This window comes from Carcharhinus amblyrhynchos, unplaced genomic scaffold, assembly GCF_965287045.1.
Source record: "Carcharhinus amblyrhynchos unplaced genomic scaffold, sCarAmb.v2.hapA chromosome_318, whole genome shotgun sequence".
In the NCBI taxonomy this organism is placed as follows: domain Eukaryota; kingdom Metazoa; phylum Chordata; class Chondrichthyes; order Carcharhiniformes; family Carcharhinidae; genus Carcharhinus; species Carcharhinus amblyrhynchos.
Genome location: NW_027650058.1, coordinates 66,036 through 83,175, shown reverse-complemented (window position 1 = coordinate 83,175; position 17,140 = coordinate 66,036). Strand labels below are relative to the sequence as shown.

General features: G+C 50.4%; 1 protein-coding gene across 1 annotated transcript in view; it reads left to right on the top strand.

The window, feature by feature from the left end:
* The window catches only part of LOC145339080 (integrin alpha-X-like), a 98,078-nt gene extending 93,642 nt beyond the window's left edge, over positions 1-4,436 (top strand). Inside the window, exon 16 of the mRNA XM_080183512.1 lies at positions 4,251-4,436. Within this exon, the coding sequence (XP_080039638.1) occupies positions 4,251-4,343 (93 nt within the window). The 3' untranslated portion in view covers positions 4,344-4,436. The remainder of the gene's footprint in view (positions 1-4,250) is intronic.
* The last annotated feature ends 12,704 nt before the right edge of the window (positions 4,437-17,140 follow it).

Sequence of the window (17,140 nt, the reverse complement as noted above, 5' to 3'; positions counted from 1 at the left end):
TGGTTTCAATGAACAACTTCAACAAGGAAGCCACTGCGGACAGTGCAGGCAATGGGAGGAGATCTCAGTGCCTCTGTGTGGGACAGTGTATACACTGGGAGAATCTCTGTGTGGGACAGTGTATACACTGGGAGAATCTCTGTGTGGGACAGTGTATACACTGGGAGGATCTCTGTGTGGGACAGTGTATACACTGGGAGGGCCTCTGTGTGGGACAGTGTATACACTGGGAGGATCTCTGTGTGGGACAGTGTATACACTGGGAGGGTCTTTGTGTGGGACAGTGTATACAGTGGGAGGATCTCTGTGTGGGACAGTGTATACACTGGGAGGGCCTCTGTGTGGGACAGTGTATACACTGGGAGGGTCTGTGTGTGGGACAGTGTATACACTGGAAGGGCGTCTGTATAGGACAGCGTATACACTGGGAGAATTGCTGTATGGGACAGTGTGTACACTGGGAGAATCTCTGTATGGGACAGTGTATACATGGGGAGAATCTCTGTATGGGACAGTGTATACACTGGGAGAATTGCTGTATGGGACAGTGTGTACACTGGGAGAATCTCTGTATGGGACAGTGTATACACTGGGAGGGTCTCTGTGTGGGACAGGGTATACACTGGGAAAATCTCTGTATGGGACAGTGTATACACTGGGAGAATCTCTGTATGGGACAGTGTATACATGGGGAGAATCTCTGTATGGGACAGTGTATACACTGGGAGGGTCTCTGTGTGGGACAGTGTATACAGTGGGAGGATCTCTGTGTGGGACAGTGTATACACTGGGAGGGTCTCTGTGTGGGACAGTGTATACACTGGAAGGGCCTCTGCATAGGACAGCATATACACTGGGAGAATTGCTGTATGGGACAGCGTATACACTGGGAGGATCTCTGTGTGGGACAGTGTATACACTGGGAAAATCTCTGTATGGGACAGTGTATACACTGGGAGGATCACTGTGTGGGACAGTGTATACACTGGGAGGGTCTCTGTGTGGGAGAGTGTATACACTGGGAGGGTCTCTGTGTGGGACAGTGTATACACCGGGAGGATCTCTGTGTGGGACAGTGTATACACCGGGAGGATCTCTGTGTGGGACAGTGTATACAGTGGGAGGATCTCTGTGTGGGACAGTGTATACAGTGGGAGGATCTCTGTGTGGGACAGTGTATACACTGGGAGGGTCTCTGTGTGGGACAGTGTATACAGTGGGAGGATCTCTGTGTGGGACAGTGTATACACTGGGAGGATCTCTGTGTGGGACAGTGTATACACTGGGAGGATCTCTGTGTGGGACAGTGTATACACTGGGAGGGTCTCTGTGTGGGACAGTGTATACACTGGGAGGATCTCTGTGTGGGACAGTGTATACACTGGGAGGGTCTCTGTCAGCACCACACTGTCAGAGGGTCAGGGCTGACGGAGTGCCGCACTGTCAGAGGGTCAGTGCTGAGGGAGTGCCGCACTGTCAGAGGGTCAGTACTGAGGGCGTGCCGCACTGTCAGAGGGTCAGTGCTGAGGGAGTGCCGCACTGTCAGAGGGTCAGGGCTGAGGGAGTGCCGCACTGTCAGAGGGTCAGTACTGAGGGAGCGCCGCACTGTCAGAGGGTCAGTGCTGAGGGAGCGCCGCACTGTCAGAGGGTCAGTGCTGAGGGAGTGCCGCACTGTCAGAGGGCCAGTGCTGAGGGAGTGCCGCACTGTCAGAGGGTCAGTACTGAGGGAGCGCCGCACTGTCAGAGGGTCAGTGCTGAGGGAGCGCCGCACTGTCAGAGGGTCAGTGCTGAGGGAGTGCCGCACTGTCAGAGGGTCAGTACTGAGGGAGTGCCGCACTGTCAGAGGGTCAGTGCTGAGGGAGTGCCACACTGTCAGTGCTGAGGTAGTGCTGCGCTGCCAGAGGGTCAGTGCTGAGGGAGTGCCGCACTGTCAGAGGGTCAGTGCTGAGGGAGCGCCGCACTGTCAGAGGGTCAGTGCTGAGGGACTGCCGCACTGTCAGAGGGTCAGTGCTGAGGGAGTGCCACACTGTCAGATGATCAGTGCTGAGGGAGCGCCGCACTGTCAGAGGGTCAGTGCTGAGGGAGTGCCGCACTGTCAGAGGGTCAGGGCTGAGGGAGTGCCGCACTGTCAGAGGGTCAGTGCTGAAGGAGCGCCGCACTGTCAGAGGGTCAGTGCTGAGGGAGTGCCGCACTGTCAGAGGGTCAGTACTGAGGGAGCGCCGCACTGTCAGAGGGTCAGTGCTGAGGGAGCGCCACACTGTCAGAGGGTCAGTGCTGAGGGAGTGCTGCACTGTCAGAGGGTCAGTGCTGAGGGAGTGCCGCACTGTCAGAGGATCAGTGCTGAGGGAGCGCCGCACTGTCAGAGGGTCAGTGCTGAGGGAGTGCCACACTGTCAGTGCTGAGGTAGTGCTGCGCTGCCAGAGGGTCAGTGCTGAGGGAGTGCCGCACTGTCAGAGGGTCAGTGCTGAGGGAGTGCTGCACTGTCAGAGGGTCAGTGCTGAGGGAGTGCCGCACTGTCAGAGGATCAGTGCTGAGGGAGTGCCGTACTGTCAGAGTGTCAGTGCTGAGGGAGTGCCGCACTGTCAAAGGGTCAGTGCTGAGGGAGTGACGCACTGTCAGAGGGTCAGTGCTGAGGGAGTGCCGCACTGTCAGAGGGTCAGTGCTGAGGGAGTGCCGCACTGTCAGAGGGTCAGTGCTGAGGGAGCGCCGCACTGTCAGAGGGTCAGTGCTGAGGGAGTGAGGCACTGTCAGAGGGTCAGTGCTGAGGGAGTGCCGCACTGTCAGAGGGTCAGTGCTGAGGGAGCGCCGCACTGTCAGAGGGTCAGTGCTGAGGGAGCGCCGCACTGTCAGAGGGTCAGTGCTGAGGGAGTGCCGCACTGTCAGAGGGTCAGTGCTGAGGGAGTGAGGCACTGTCAGAGGGTCAGTGCTGAGGGAGTGCCGCACTGTCAGAGGGTCAGTGCTGAGGGAGCGCCGCACTGTCAGAGGGTCAGTGCTGAGGGAGCGCCGCACTGTCAGAGGGTCAGTGCTGAGGGAGTGCCGCACTGTCAGAGGGTCAGTGCTGAGGGAGCGCCGCACTGTCAGAGGGTCAGTGCTGAGGGAGTGCCACACTGTCAGAGGGTCAGTACTGAGGGAGTGCCGCACTGTCAGAGGGTCAGTGCTGAGGGAGTGCCACACTGTCAGAGGGTCAGTGCTGAGGGAGGGCCGCACTGTCAGAGGGTCAGTGCTGAGGGAGTGCCACACTGTCAGAGGGTCAGTACTGAGGGAGTGCCGCACTGTCAGAGGGTCAGTGCTGAGGGAGTGCCACACTGTCAGAGGGTCAGTACTGAGGGAGTGCCGCACTGCCAGAGGATCAGTGCTGAGGGAGTGCCGCACTGTCAGAGGGTCAGTGCTGAGGGAGGGCCGCACTGTCAGAGGGTCAGTGCTGAGGGAGTGCCACACTGTCAGAGGGTCAGTACTGAGGGAGTGCCGCACTGTCAGAGGGTCAGTGCTGAGGGAGTGCCGCACTGTCAGAGGGTCAGTGCTGAGGGAGTGCCGCACTGTCAGAGGGTCAGTGCTGAGGGAGTGCCGCACTGTCAGAGGGTCAGTGCTGAGGGAGTGCCGCACTGTCAGAGGGTCAGTGCTGAGGGAGCGCCGCACTGTCAGAGGGTCAGTGCTGAGGGAGTGCCGCACTGTCAGAGGGTCAGTGCTGAGGGAGTGCCGCACTGTCAAAGGGTCAGTGCTGAGGGAGTGCCGCACTGTCAGAGGGTCAGTGCTGAGGGAGTGCCACACTGTCAGTGCTGAGGGAGTGCCGCACTGTCAGAGGGTCAGTGCTGAGGGAGTGCCGCATTGTCAGAGGGTCAGTGCTGAGGGAGTGCCGCACTGTCAGAGGGTCAGTGCTGAGGGAGTGCCGCACTGTCAGAGGGTCAGTGCTGAGGGACTGCCGCACTGTCAGATGATCAGTGCTGAGGGAGCGCCGCACTGTCAAAGGGTCAGTGCTGAGGGAGTGCTGCACTGTCAGAGGGTCAGTGCTGAGGGAGTGCCGCAGTGTCAGAGGATCAGTGCTGAGGGAGTGCCGCACTGTCAGAGGGTCAGTGCTGAGGGAGTGCCGCACTGTCAGAGGGTCAGTGCTGAGGGAGTGCCGCACTGTCAAAGGGTCAGTGCTGAGGGAGTGCCGCAGTGTCAGAGGGTCAGTGCTGAGGGAGTGCCGCACTGTCAGAGGGTCAGTGCTGAGGGAGTGCCGTGATCTCACATCTAATTCTGGATGTTCACAGCTTGGATTTTTCAAACGAAATGGGAAAGCTGGAGAGGGAGACCGCGTCGAAATGACTGCCTCAAATGGAGGAGAAGGTTCTTCAACAGGGTGAAAATGATGCAAGATTGTGTAAAATCCTGAGCTTCGCACAGTTGTAACTTGTACCAATTTCAAATGGAGTAAATTGAAAAAAACATTTGTTTGAAAATAAAGGAGATTGAAAATTAAAGATTTGAAGGTATGACTTTGTGTCTCTTGGATTTCCTTCTAACTTCAAACCTTTCCTCCCAGCTGTTCAGTCTTCCACACAAAAACACTCCTGGGGTGACAGTGCCCGAGTGCATTAGAACATAGAACATAGAACATTACAGCGCAGAACAGGCCCTTCGGCCCACAATGTTGCGCCGACCAGCTTTTAAAAAAAAACACTAACCCACTAATCTAAACCAATCCCATTTCGTCCATAAACCTGTCCACAGATCTATTAAACGCCCCCAAACTAGGCGCATTTACAACTGCAGCTGGCAGGGCATTCCAGTCCCTCACCACCCTCTGGGTAAAGAACCTACCCCTGACATCAGTCCTATAACTACCACCCCTTAATTTAAAGCCGTGCCCCCTCGTGCTAGCTTTCTCCATCCTAGGAAAAAGGCTATCACTATCCACCCTGTCTAAACCTCTAATCATCTTATAGCATTGTCTCTAGACCAGTAACCCAGTGAATTCTCTCGGATTCCCAACCATGGAGACGGTGAAATTTGAATCCAATAATATTCTGCAATTAAAAGTCCATTGATAACCATGTGATAAAAACCCTTCTGGTGCAGTAATGTTCTTTAGAGAAGAATATCTGACCCCCTGAGCTGTTCTGGCTTGCTTTGTACTCCAGAGCCACAGCAATGGGGCACTTCAATACCCTCAGAAATGGCCAATGAATGTGGGCAACCCATAAGCATTTGAAAAATAAATCTCCCAAATCCCTTCTGGCTGGGATTTTACTCACACTCTGACAAGTGGTCACTATCGGAGTATATGAGGGAGACCATTTAATGGAGATGCAGCCATTGGACTGGGGTGGACACAGGAAGAAATCTCACAACATCAGGTCCAACATGTTTATCTGGTAGCATAAGCTTGGTAGTTTGGGGATTGATACAGGGCAATGGGGAGAGAGCGGGGCAGTGGGATTAGGTTGGGGATTGATACAGGGCAATGGGGAGAGAGCGGGGCAGTGGGATTAGTTTGGGGATTGATACAGGGCAATGGGGAGAGAGCGGGGCAGTGGGATTAGGTTGGGGATTGATACAGGGCAATGGGGAGAGAGCGGGGCAGTGGGATTAGGTTGGGGATTGATACAGGGCAATGGGGAGAGAGCGGGGCAGTGGGATTAGTTTGGGGATTGATACAGGGCTATGGGGAGAGAGCGGGGCAGTGGGATTAGTTTGGGGATTGATACAGGGCTATGGGGAGAGAGCGGGGACAGTGGGATTAGTTTGGGGATTGATACAGGGCTATGGGGAGAGAGCGGGGCAGTGGGATTAGTTTGGGGATTGATACAGGGCTATGGGGAGAGAGCGGGGCAGTGGGATTAGTTTGGGGATTGATACAGGGCTATGGGGAGAGAGCGGGGGCAGTGGGATTAGTTTGGGGATTGATACAGGGCTATGGGGAGAGAGCGGGGCAGTGGGATTAGGTTGGGGATTGATACAGGGCAATGGGGAGAGAGCGGGGCAGTGGGATTAGTTTGGGGATTGATACAGGGCTATGGGGAGAGAGTGGGGCAGTGGGATTAGTTTGGGGATTGATACAGGGCTATGGGGAGAGAGCGGGGCAGTGGGATTAGTTTGGGGATTGATACAGGGCTATGGGGAGAGAGCGGACTGGAAAATAAGTTAAGATGTCTCCAGCATTTCCATATTGATGAGGATTTGTTTAACCATTGTAGTTCTATGTTGTCACAACATCCACAAAATTTCTGATTCAGCAACTGGGAAGGAACAGCTGGTACATTTTAAACTCCACAATCAGGGCTAAGGTAGTGCCGATTGGGAAGTAGGTCCCACGGGGAGTGAGGATTGGGAAGTAGGTCCCACGGGGAGAGTGCGGATTGGGAAGTAGGTCCCACGGGGGGAGTGAGGATTGGGAAGTAGGTCCCACGGGGAGAGTGCGGATTGGGAAGTAGGTCCCACGGGGAGAGTGTGGATTGGGAAGTAGGTCCCACGGGGAGTGAGGATTGGGAAGTAGGTCCCACGGGGAGAGTGAGGATTGGGAAGTAGGTCCCACGGGGGGAGTGAGGATTGGGAAGTAGGTCCCACGGGGAGAGTGCCGATTGGGAAGTAGGTCCCACGGGGAGAGTGCGGATTGGGAAGTAGGTCCCACGCGGAGAGTGCGGATTGGGAAGTAGGTCCCACAGGGAGAGTGCGGATTGGGAAGTAGGTCCCACGGGGAGAGTGTGGATTGGGAAGTAGGTCCCACGGGGAGAGTGCGGATTGGGAAGTAGGTCCCACGGGGAGAGTGCGGATTGGGAAGTAGGTCCCACAGGGAGAGTGCGGATTGGGAAGTAGGTCCCACAGGGAGAGTGCGGATTGGGAAGTAGGTCCCACGGGGAGAGTGCGGATTGGGAAGTAGGTCCCACGGGGAGAGTGTGGATTGGGAAGTAGGTCCCACGGGGAGAGTGCGGATTGGGAAGTAGGTCCCACGGGGAGAGTGCGGATTGGGAAGTAGGTCCCACGGGGAGAGTGCGGATTGGGAATTACTGGGTCAGGTCAGTAAATCTTTACAAATATTATCCAATTTTATGCTTGGATAATTGATATTATGGTTCAGAATCTGTCTGGGTTGGATGAGGATAAGGAATGAACGGATCAATTTAATAACTATTTTTGATAACTTTTTTTTGAAGTGATTGATGAATCAAGTCTGGAAATGTCAGTCAGTTGGGTGGCGTGCTCTACCTGTGAGATGTGGGAGATCTGATGCTTCCAGAATTCTGGATTTCTGTCTCTGCAGGAAGTGCGTCAATGGCAGCTCCTCACAGACAGTTTGAGCAGCTGTTGGATGCATTTAGAAGCAGACGGGTGGTGAAAAGCATCATAGACAGGAGTTACAGAGGCGTGGTCACTGCCAAGGTGCCGGCAGATGGATGGGTGACCCCTGTAAGGGTGGGCAGTCAGTGCGGGAATCTTCCCTGGATTCCCCCCTCTCTGATAGGTACAGTGTTTTGGGGGGATGACCTATCAGCGGACAGCACCAGTGCAGCCTGTGCAGTGGCACCAGGGCTCGCTCTGTTGTTCAGTGGAAAGCACAGAAGAGCAACCGTCAGGGGCACAGATATCCACTCCATGGTGGTGTGTTGCCTCCCTGGTGCCTGAGTCTGGAAAGGCACCCTGAAGGGGAAGATGATAAGACAGGTGCCGTGGCCAAGTTGGTACCAATGACATCAGTAGAATGAGGGATGAGGTTGACATTGACAATTTGGGAGTTCGGCAATAGATTACCAAGCAGGAGCTCTCGGGTTGTAATCTCTGGATTAATCCCAGTGCCACGAACTGTACATGTGGAACAGTCTATGTCCGAACCAGGCTAACCTCCTTGTTGGCGGGTTTGCTCGTGCTGTTGGGAAGTGTTTAACTGTTGGGAGGGGACCCAGACTGTTAGCAGAGTCAGAGCACAAAATAGTATCGAAAAGCAATCAGGTCAGGAGAACCCAGGGGTCGTGTGTGTCAAGGGGGGTAAGGCGAGGCTGGAGAGGCTCTGATACCCGGAGTATTAAAGAATGAGTTCACGGCAAGGTTTATTACAGATCCCCAGAGAGTCAACGGGAAATTGAAAAGCAAATATGTCAATAAGAGGGTTTCGGTGATTTCAACTTTCCCAACGTTAATTGGGATATCCATTATGTTAAGGGCTTTAGATGGAGTAAAGTTCTTAAAATATATATATAGAAAAATATGTTAGGCCGTCAGTACAGGAAGTGGAGAGGATGTAACAAGGGATAGTGCAGAGTTGGACTGAATGAATCATTGGTGGGGGAGATATTGGTGATAACCACCACAGCATGGTTTAATCCAAATTTGTTATGGACAAAGAGATTGACAAGTTACAGAAAAGTTTGGTTTGGGGGAGAGTAAATTTTAGGAAAATAAGGCAGGATCCGGCCAGGGTAGGGATGGAAAGAGTGACTTGTGGTGAAATCGGGAGAAGGGCAGTGTGGAGTGTTAAAAGGTGAAATGGGGAGGGTGCAGACTAACATGTTCCCTGAAAGGTGCAACAACCCCAGTCCTGGGTGACCAGAGACATTCAGGATACAATGAGAAGGGAAAGAGATGCTTTTTACAAGTAAATGGCAATAAGACTGCAGAGGCTCCACTTCTCCAACTTCCACATGTTAAAGAAACCATCCCCCTACGGACAAGCCCTCCGTATACACAGGATCTGCTCAGATGAGGAGGATCGTGACAGACACCTCCAGACCCTGAAAGATACCCTCATAAGAACAGGATATGGCGCTCGACTCATCGATCAACAGTTCCGACGCGCCACAGCGATAAACTGCACCGATCTCCTCAGGAGACAAACACGGGACACGGTGGGCAGAGTACCCTTCGTCGTCTAGTACTTCCCTGGAGCGGAGAAGCTACGACATCTTCTCCGGAGTCTTCAACATAGAACATAGAACATTACAGCGCAGAACAGGCCCTTCGGCCCACGATGTTGCGCCGAACAGCTTTTTTAAAAAAAAACAACACTAACCCACTAATCTAAATCAATCCCATTTCGTCCATAAACCTATCCACAGATCTCTTAAACGCCCCCAAACTAGGCGCATTTACAACTGCAGCAGGCAGGGCATTCCAGTCCCTCACCACCCTCTGGGTAAAGAACCTACCCCTGACATCAGTCCTATAACTACCACCCCTTAATTTAAAGCCATGCCCCCTCGTGCTAGCTTTCTCCATCCGAGGAAAAAGGCTATCACTGTCCACCCTGTCTAAACCTCTAATCATCTTATATGTTTCAATAAGGTCCCCTCTTAGTCCCCTCTTAACATATCATTGATGAAGACGAACATCTCGCCAGGGCCATCCCCACACCCTCACTTCTTGCCTTCAGACAACCACACAACCTCAAACAGAGCATTGTTTACAGCAAACTACCCAGCCTTCAGGAGAACAGTGACCACGGCACCACACAACCCTGCCACAGCAACCTCTGCAAGGCATCGTGGATCATCGACATGGACACCATCATCACACGTGAGAATACCATCCACCAGCTACACGCTAAATACTCTTGCAACTCGGCCAACATTGTCTACCTGATACGCTGCAGGAAAGGATGTCCCGAAGCATGGTACATTGGGGAGACCATGCAGACGCTACGACAACGGATGAATGAACATCGCTCGACAGTCACCAGGCAAGACTGTTCCCTTCCTGTCGGCGGACACTTCAGTGGTCACGGGCATTCAGCCTCTGACCTTCGGGTAAGCATTCTCCAAGGCGGCCTTCACGACACACGACAGCGCAGAGTCGCTGAACAGAGACTGATAGCCAAGTTCCGCACACATGAGGACGGTCTCAACAGGGATCTTGGGTTCATGTCGCACTATTTGTAACCCCCATGACTTGCCTGGGTTTGCAAAACCTCACTTACTGTACTGTCTGGAGACAATACACATCTCTTTAACCTGTGATCAGTGCTCCTTCCACTCACATTGTCGGCATCTTTAAGACTTGATTCGCTGTAAAGACTCACATTCTAATCAGTATTCTGTAAACTGTCTGTGTCTTTATTTGCTCTGTTTATGGTCAGAACTCCCCACTCACCTGACGAAGGAGCAGCGCTCTGAAAGCTAGTGGTGTTTCCTACCAAATAAACCTGTTGGACTTTAACCTGGTGTTGTGAGACTTTTTTCTGTGTTTACCCCAGTCCAACACCGGTATCTCCACACGGGGGAGGTGCCGGAGGACTGGGGAATGGCTACCGTGGTCCCACTGTTTAACAAAGGCTGGTCTGTAATTCCCTGGCTTGACTCTATAACCTGTCATTGGGTAACTGCTGGAAAAGATTCTGAAGGAGAGAATCTATCTCCATTTGAAGAGGCGAGGTTTGGTCAGGGATTGTCAGCATGGTTTGTCACACACTGGTCATGCCTAACAAACTGGAATGAGTTTTTTCAGCGTGTATCGAAGTGTGTGGATTTCAGCAAATCCTTATTAAGAAGACAAATATACATGGGATAAGGGGTGACCTGATAAGGCCAATTCAGAATTGACTTCGCAATAGGAGACAAAGGATGATGACAAATGGCTGCTTTAGTGACTGGAGTAAGAAATCTCACAACACCAGGTTAAAGTCCAACAGGTTTATTTGGTAGTAAACGTCACGAGCTTTCGGAGCGCCGCTCCTTTGTCAGGTGAGTGGAGAGTTCTGATCACAAACAGGGCAGATAAAGGCACAGACAGTTTACAGAATACTGATGAGAATGTGAGTCTTTACAACTAATCAGCTGATCAGCGAATCAAGCCTTTAAGGTACGGACAGTGAGTAGAGATAGCATTTAGCAGAGGTTAAAACGATGTGTATTGTAACCCCGGAGGATTGGAGGATAGCGAATGTTGTCCCATTGTTTAAGAAGGGGAACAGAGACTTTGCCGGGAATTATAGACCGGTGAGTCTTACTTCTGTTGTGGGCAAGGTTTTAGAAAAAATTATTAGGGATAGGATTTATAGTTATTTGGAGTGTAATGAATTGAGGAAGGGTGTCATAGTCTGCAGGGAGACTTAGATAGGTTGCAGAGCTGGGCTGAGAGGTGGCGGATGGAATTTAATGCGGAGAAGTGTGAGGTAATTCACTTTGGCAGGAATAACAGATGTGTCGAGTATAGGGCTAACGGGAGGACTTTGAATAGTGTGGATGAACAGAGGGATCTAGGTGTGTGTGTACATAGATCCCTGAAAGTTGGGAATCAAGTAGATAAGGTTGTTAAGAAGGCGTACGGTGTCTTGGCGTTTATTGGTAGGGGGATTGAAGTTAGGAGTCGCAGTGTCATGTTGCAACTGTACACTACTCTAGTGCGGCCGCACTTGGAGTACTGTGTGCAGTTCTGGTCCCCACATTATAGGAAGGATGTGGAGGCTTTGGAGAGGGTGCAGAGGAGGATTACCAGGATGTTGCCTGGTATGGAGGGGAGGTCCTATGAGGAGAGACTGAGGGATTTGGGGTTGTTTTCGCTGGAAAGAAGGAGGCTAAGAGGGGATCTTATTGAAATATATAAGATGATTAGAGGTTTAGATAGGGTGGATAGTGATAGCCTTTTTCCTCTGATGGAGAAAGCTAGCACGAGGGGGCATAGCTTTAAATTAAGGGGTGGTAGTTATAGGACGGATGTCAGGGGCAGGTTCTTTACCCAGCGGGTGGTGAGGGATTGGAATTGGATAGGTTTATGGATGAAAAGGGATTGGTTTAGGCTAGTGGGTCATTGTTTTTGTAACTGGTCGGCGCAACATCGTGGGCCGAAGGGCCTGTTCTGCGCTGTAATGTTCTATGTTCTATGTTCTATGTTCTATGAATGCCCGTGACCACTGAAGTGTTCGCCAACAATCTTACCTGGTGATTGTCGAGCGATGTTCATTCATCCGTTGTCGTAGCGTCTGCATGGTCTCCCCAATGTACCATGCTTCGGGACATCCTTTCCTGCAGCGTATTAGGTAGACAACGTTGGCTGAGTTGCAAGAGTATTTAGCGTGTAGCTGGTGGATGGTGTTCTCACGTGTGATGATGGTATCCATGTCGATGATCCACGATGTCTTGCAGAGGTTGCTGTGGCAGGGTTGTGTGGTGCCGTGGTCACTGTTCTCCTGAAGGCTGGGTAGTTTGCTGTAAACAATGGTCTGTTTGAGGTTGTGTGGTTGTCTGAAGGCAAGAAGTGAGGGTGTGGGGATGGCCCTGGCGAGATGCTCGTCTTCATCAATGATACACTGAAGACTCCGGAGAAGATGTCGTAGCTTCTCCGCTCCAGGGAAGTACTAGACGACAAAGGGTACTCTGTCCACCGTGTCCCATGTTTGTCTCCTGAGGAGGTTGGTGCGGTTTTTCGCTGTGGCGCATCGGAACTGTCGATCTATGAGTCGAGAGCCATATCCTGTTCTTATGAGGGCATCTTTCAGGGTCTGGAGGTGTCTGTCATGATCCTCCTCATCTGAGCAGATCCTGTGTATACGGAGGGCTTGTCCATAGGGGATGGCTTCTTTAACATGTTTAGGGTGGAAGCTGGAGAAGTGGAGCATTGTGAGATTGTCTGTGGGCTTGTGGTACAGTGAGGTGCTGAGGTGACCGTCCTTAATGGAGATGTGTGTGTCCAAGAATGCAACTGATTCTGGAGAATAGTCCATGGTGAGTCCATATTAGTGACTGGAGGCCAGTGACAAGTGGTGTAGCACAGTGATATGTACTGGGCCCCTATTGTTCATCATTGATATAAATGATGTAGATGACTTGTGTGTGTGTGTGTGTGTGTGTGTGTGTGTGTGAGTGGGGGCGGCGGAGCGGGGTGGCAGTAGGGTAGGATCAGTAAGTCTATCAATGATACAAAGATTGGCTGGGTGGCTAACACTGAGGTTGACTGTCTAGGGTTACAGGATGATATGGAAGAGATGGTCAAATGGCAGATAAGTAGCAGGTGGAATTTAACCCTGATCAGGCTGAGGTGATACACTTTGGAAGGAGTAATATGACCAGCAGGAATAATATGAAAGGTCTGACACTGGGAAGTTCTGAAGAACAAGGGGGGCTTGGTGTGATTGTCCATAGATCTCTGAAGGTGGAAAGGCAGGTTAATAGGGTGGTGAAAAAGGCCTTTATCAATCTGGGTATAGATTACAAAAGCAACAAGGTTATGTTGGAGTTGTTTAGACGTTTGGTGAGGCCACAGCTGGAGAACTGTGTGCAGTTCTGGTCACCACATTGCAGGAAGGAAGTGAACAGACTGGAGGGATTGTAGAGGAGATTTACCGGGATGCTGCCTGAGATGGAGCAGTTACCTTATGAAGAGAGGTTGGATAGGATTGCGTTGTTTCTGTTGGACAGAGAAGACTGAGGGGTGAACAGATTGATGTGTTCAGGATGGTGAAGGACACGGACAGGGTGAATCGGGAACGGCTGATTCCCTGAATTGAAGGGTCAGTTATGAGAAGACACAAGTTAGAAATGAGGGGGTGGGAGGTTTGGGGGGAATTTCAGGTAAAACTGTTTTACTCAGAGGGTGGTGACAGCCTGGAAGGTTCTGCCTGAGGTGGGATGCCTCACATCCTTTAAGGAATACTGCATGAATTCTTGGCACGTCACAACATCCAAGGCTATGGGCCAAGTGCTGCCAAGTGAAATTCGGTGGGCAGGTCAGGGCCTTTATACATCAGTGCAGATTGAATGGGCCAAGGAGCTTCTCCTGCACTGTGACACATAATAATGCTCCAAATTATATGGTCAAAAACTCTTACGATCTTTGCAATACAGTTTGGAGATAAATGAGATTTCCCTCTCCCCTGTCCCATTGGATCTGAAGTTTCCCCCTTTCTGATCCCTCTACCCAAACGGCAATGTGAATTAGAGTAAAGGCAAACTGGTCATAGACCAGCCAATCTGGGCTTCATCCCTTTGCAGAATAAAGCTCTGAATGCATAATTATTCATGTTTCCCGAGTTGCTGTCTCCATGTTCCATGGTTCCCAGGTTTTGTACCACCCAAATTCCTGCCTCAAATGTCTTGTAGGAAGACGAAAAGACATTAATGAGAAATAACAAACGGATTGAATGCAACAATCAACGTCAATTTTCACACTGACTGCAGAATTGTTGAACAAAACAAATTTAATCTGTGTGGATCCGAAGAAATCAGACCTTAATGGAGAGAATGCGGGATCTGGTCTTTGTGATCATCACCAGGGTTCTGTCTGCAGCCGACAGCACTTGTACTCGTTAGAGTTTAGAAGAATGAGGGGAGATCTCATTGAGACGTATAAGATGATGAATGGGATGGAAAGGATCGAGGTGGAGAGACTCTTCCCGCTCAGAAAGGACAGTAGGACTAGGGGGCACAGCCTCAAGATAAAGGGGGGGCGGTTTAGAACAGAGTTGAGGAGGAACTTCTTCACTCAAAGGGTGGTGAATCTCTGGAATTCTCTGCCTGTTGAAGTGGTGGAGGCTGCCTCGCTAAATATTTTTAAGAAGCGGGTTGATGGGTTTTTGATAAGAGAGGGGATTAAGGGTTATGGGGAGAGGGCGGGAAAGTGGAACTGAGCCACAACAGATCAGCCATGATCTTATTGAATGGCAGGGCAGGCTCGAAGGGCTAGATGGCCTACTCCTGCTCCTATTTCTTATGTTCTTAAACCACGGTAGCAATGAAACAATAAACCCTCCTCATTCAGGTTGCAATCGTGTTTGCGGCCCACTGTCCCTGGCAGGGTACAGAGCTCCATAAAACTTATCTCTAAAATAAAACATATCAACAAATTATTAATTGAGAGTGTGAGCAACAGGAGAATGTAAATCTGACTCAGTTTCATGCCATCGCGACTAACTCCACATTGTATAATAACCACGTCAACTTTTGGGGTCATTCTTCACCAACATGGCAAAGTGATATTTTAATTATGTTATTGAAGTTAAGGTTCTTATCAAAACAATGGACGGGCCAAACTAAGGGAGATATGAAAGATTGAAAGATGCCGACTGAGGGGGGATCTAATAGAGGTATATAAGATTATGAAGGGTATAGACAGAGTAAACAGAGGTAAGCTATTTCCTATAATAGAGACACGTAGGACAAGGGGCCATGGACTTAAGGTGAGGGGGGAGAGGTACAACACAGATATTAGAGGGAGGTTTTTCACACAGAGGGTAGTGTGGGTATGGAATGCTCTGCCAAGTAAGGTGGCGGAGGCAAACACGCTAGAGTCATTTAAGAGTAACTTAGACAGGCACATGACTGGGTTGGAGATGGGTGGATATAGGAGATTGTTTTAAATAAGGGTCATTAGCATTGGGGCATCCCTGGTAATGTAAATGGGTATAGTACAACAATAATGTTTTTTCTCTTTTCATTCACAGGTTTTAATTCGTTCCACCTCGTGTCCAACGAGGGGCATACACGCGATGGGTCGTACTGGGGCTACTCTTGGTTGTTCGAGATTGGCCTAGTGCTTCATGTCGTTAGTGTGTGCCTAAACTGGACAAGATACTGGGCAAGACGACAGCTCAGTGACTATCACTGATTGCTGTGCAGACACATGGATTTGGGCCGGTGTCTGCGGGAGTTTGCGCATTCTCCCCGTGCTTGTGCGGGTTTTCTCTGGGTGCTCTGGTTTCCTCCCCACACCCCAAAGATGTGCTGTTAGGCTGATTGTCCCTAAATAAGTTGTCCCTAAATCAGTTTCCCTCAATCTGGATGGCCATAAAACATTAGACAGGGGTCATGGGTAGAGAGGTGGGCTGGTGGTGTTGAGATGGCGGCGCGGGCTCGTTGGGCCGAAGGGCCTGTTTCCCGGGCTGATTTTGTTCTTTGTTCTTTTTTGTTTTATATTTTGTGTCTGGATGAAAAAAAGCGTGTGACAAAGTACCACAAGGAGACAAAATACTGTGAGTGAGGTGCATCAGAGAGAGGATTTGAGAAGTTGTTTATGAAGGCGTTTTGTGCCCAGGTCAAACAGAATGCTCTTCCTGCTGTGTTTTTTATACCAATGTCCAGTGGCTGTTACAATAAAACACATTGATGGTGAGTAAGCCCTCATTAATTTCTCATCTGAATTTTATAGTAAGTTGCCAACAATGTGAGTAATTTATTGTAGATCAGCTTCGCCCTGTGGCAGTCAGTAGGTTATGGACACTCCTGATAGCCGTGCTGAGTGTGTGTGCGGGAAGTGTCACTCTGGAAGTGGAGCTCTGGGTGTTGGGACTTGAGCAGAGGCTGGAATCCCTGTCTCGAGTCCATGATGTTGAATGTGACACCTGTGACTCGGTTAGGGAGATGGCCACAGCAAGTTTTGGAAGTTTAGAAGGATTGGACCCATGGTGTTGGAGTCAGAGAGGTATACCACAAAGGAAGAAAAAGTCCTTTGGCCCATTGTGTCACCACTAGTCAAAGACAAAAGACCCAATTAAGTTGATCTCATCTTCCAGCACTCGGCTATAGCCTGTATGACTTGGCTTCACATATCTGACACTTTTTCTAGACTTTGAAGGTCTCTGCCTCCACCAGGCAGTGATTTCCAGTATCCCAGCACCCTTTGTGTGAAATCTTCTCTTCAAAACAGTCCCTCAAAATTTTATGCCCCTCACTTCTAATCTATTCCTGCCGTTTATTGAATTTTCCATCAAGGGGAAACATGTCTATTTAATCTCTGCCCCTTATCATTTTATAGGTTTCATTCATGTCCCTCATCAGTCTTCACTGCTCCAAGGAAAACTACCCTAAAACAATTAATCTCTCTTCATAACTAAAACTCTCCAACGCAGAGGATGATGCAGATGTTTGGATTAGGGGTTAAATGGGCACCAAATGGCAAAGAGTGAAAGAAAGAAGAGTGTGAAAAACATAGAACATAGAACACTACAGCACAAACAGGCCCTTCGGCCCACTAGTTGCGCCGATCACATCTATACCTACCAATTCATAGACCTATCTATAATCCCCAATCCCATTAAATCCCATATACTCATCCAGAAGTCTTTTAAAAGACCCCAGCGAGTTCGCCTCCACCACCACTGACGGCAGCCGATTCCATTCACTCACCACCCTCTGAGTGAGAAACTTACCCCTAACATCACTTCTGTACTTGCTTCCCAGCACCTTAAATCTGTGTCCCTCTCGTAGCGACCATTTCAACCCAGGGAAATAGCCTCTGAGAG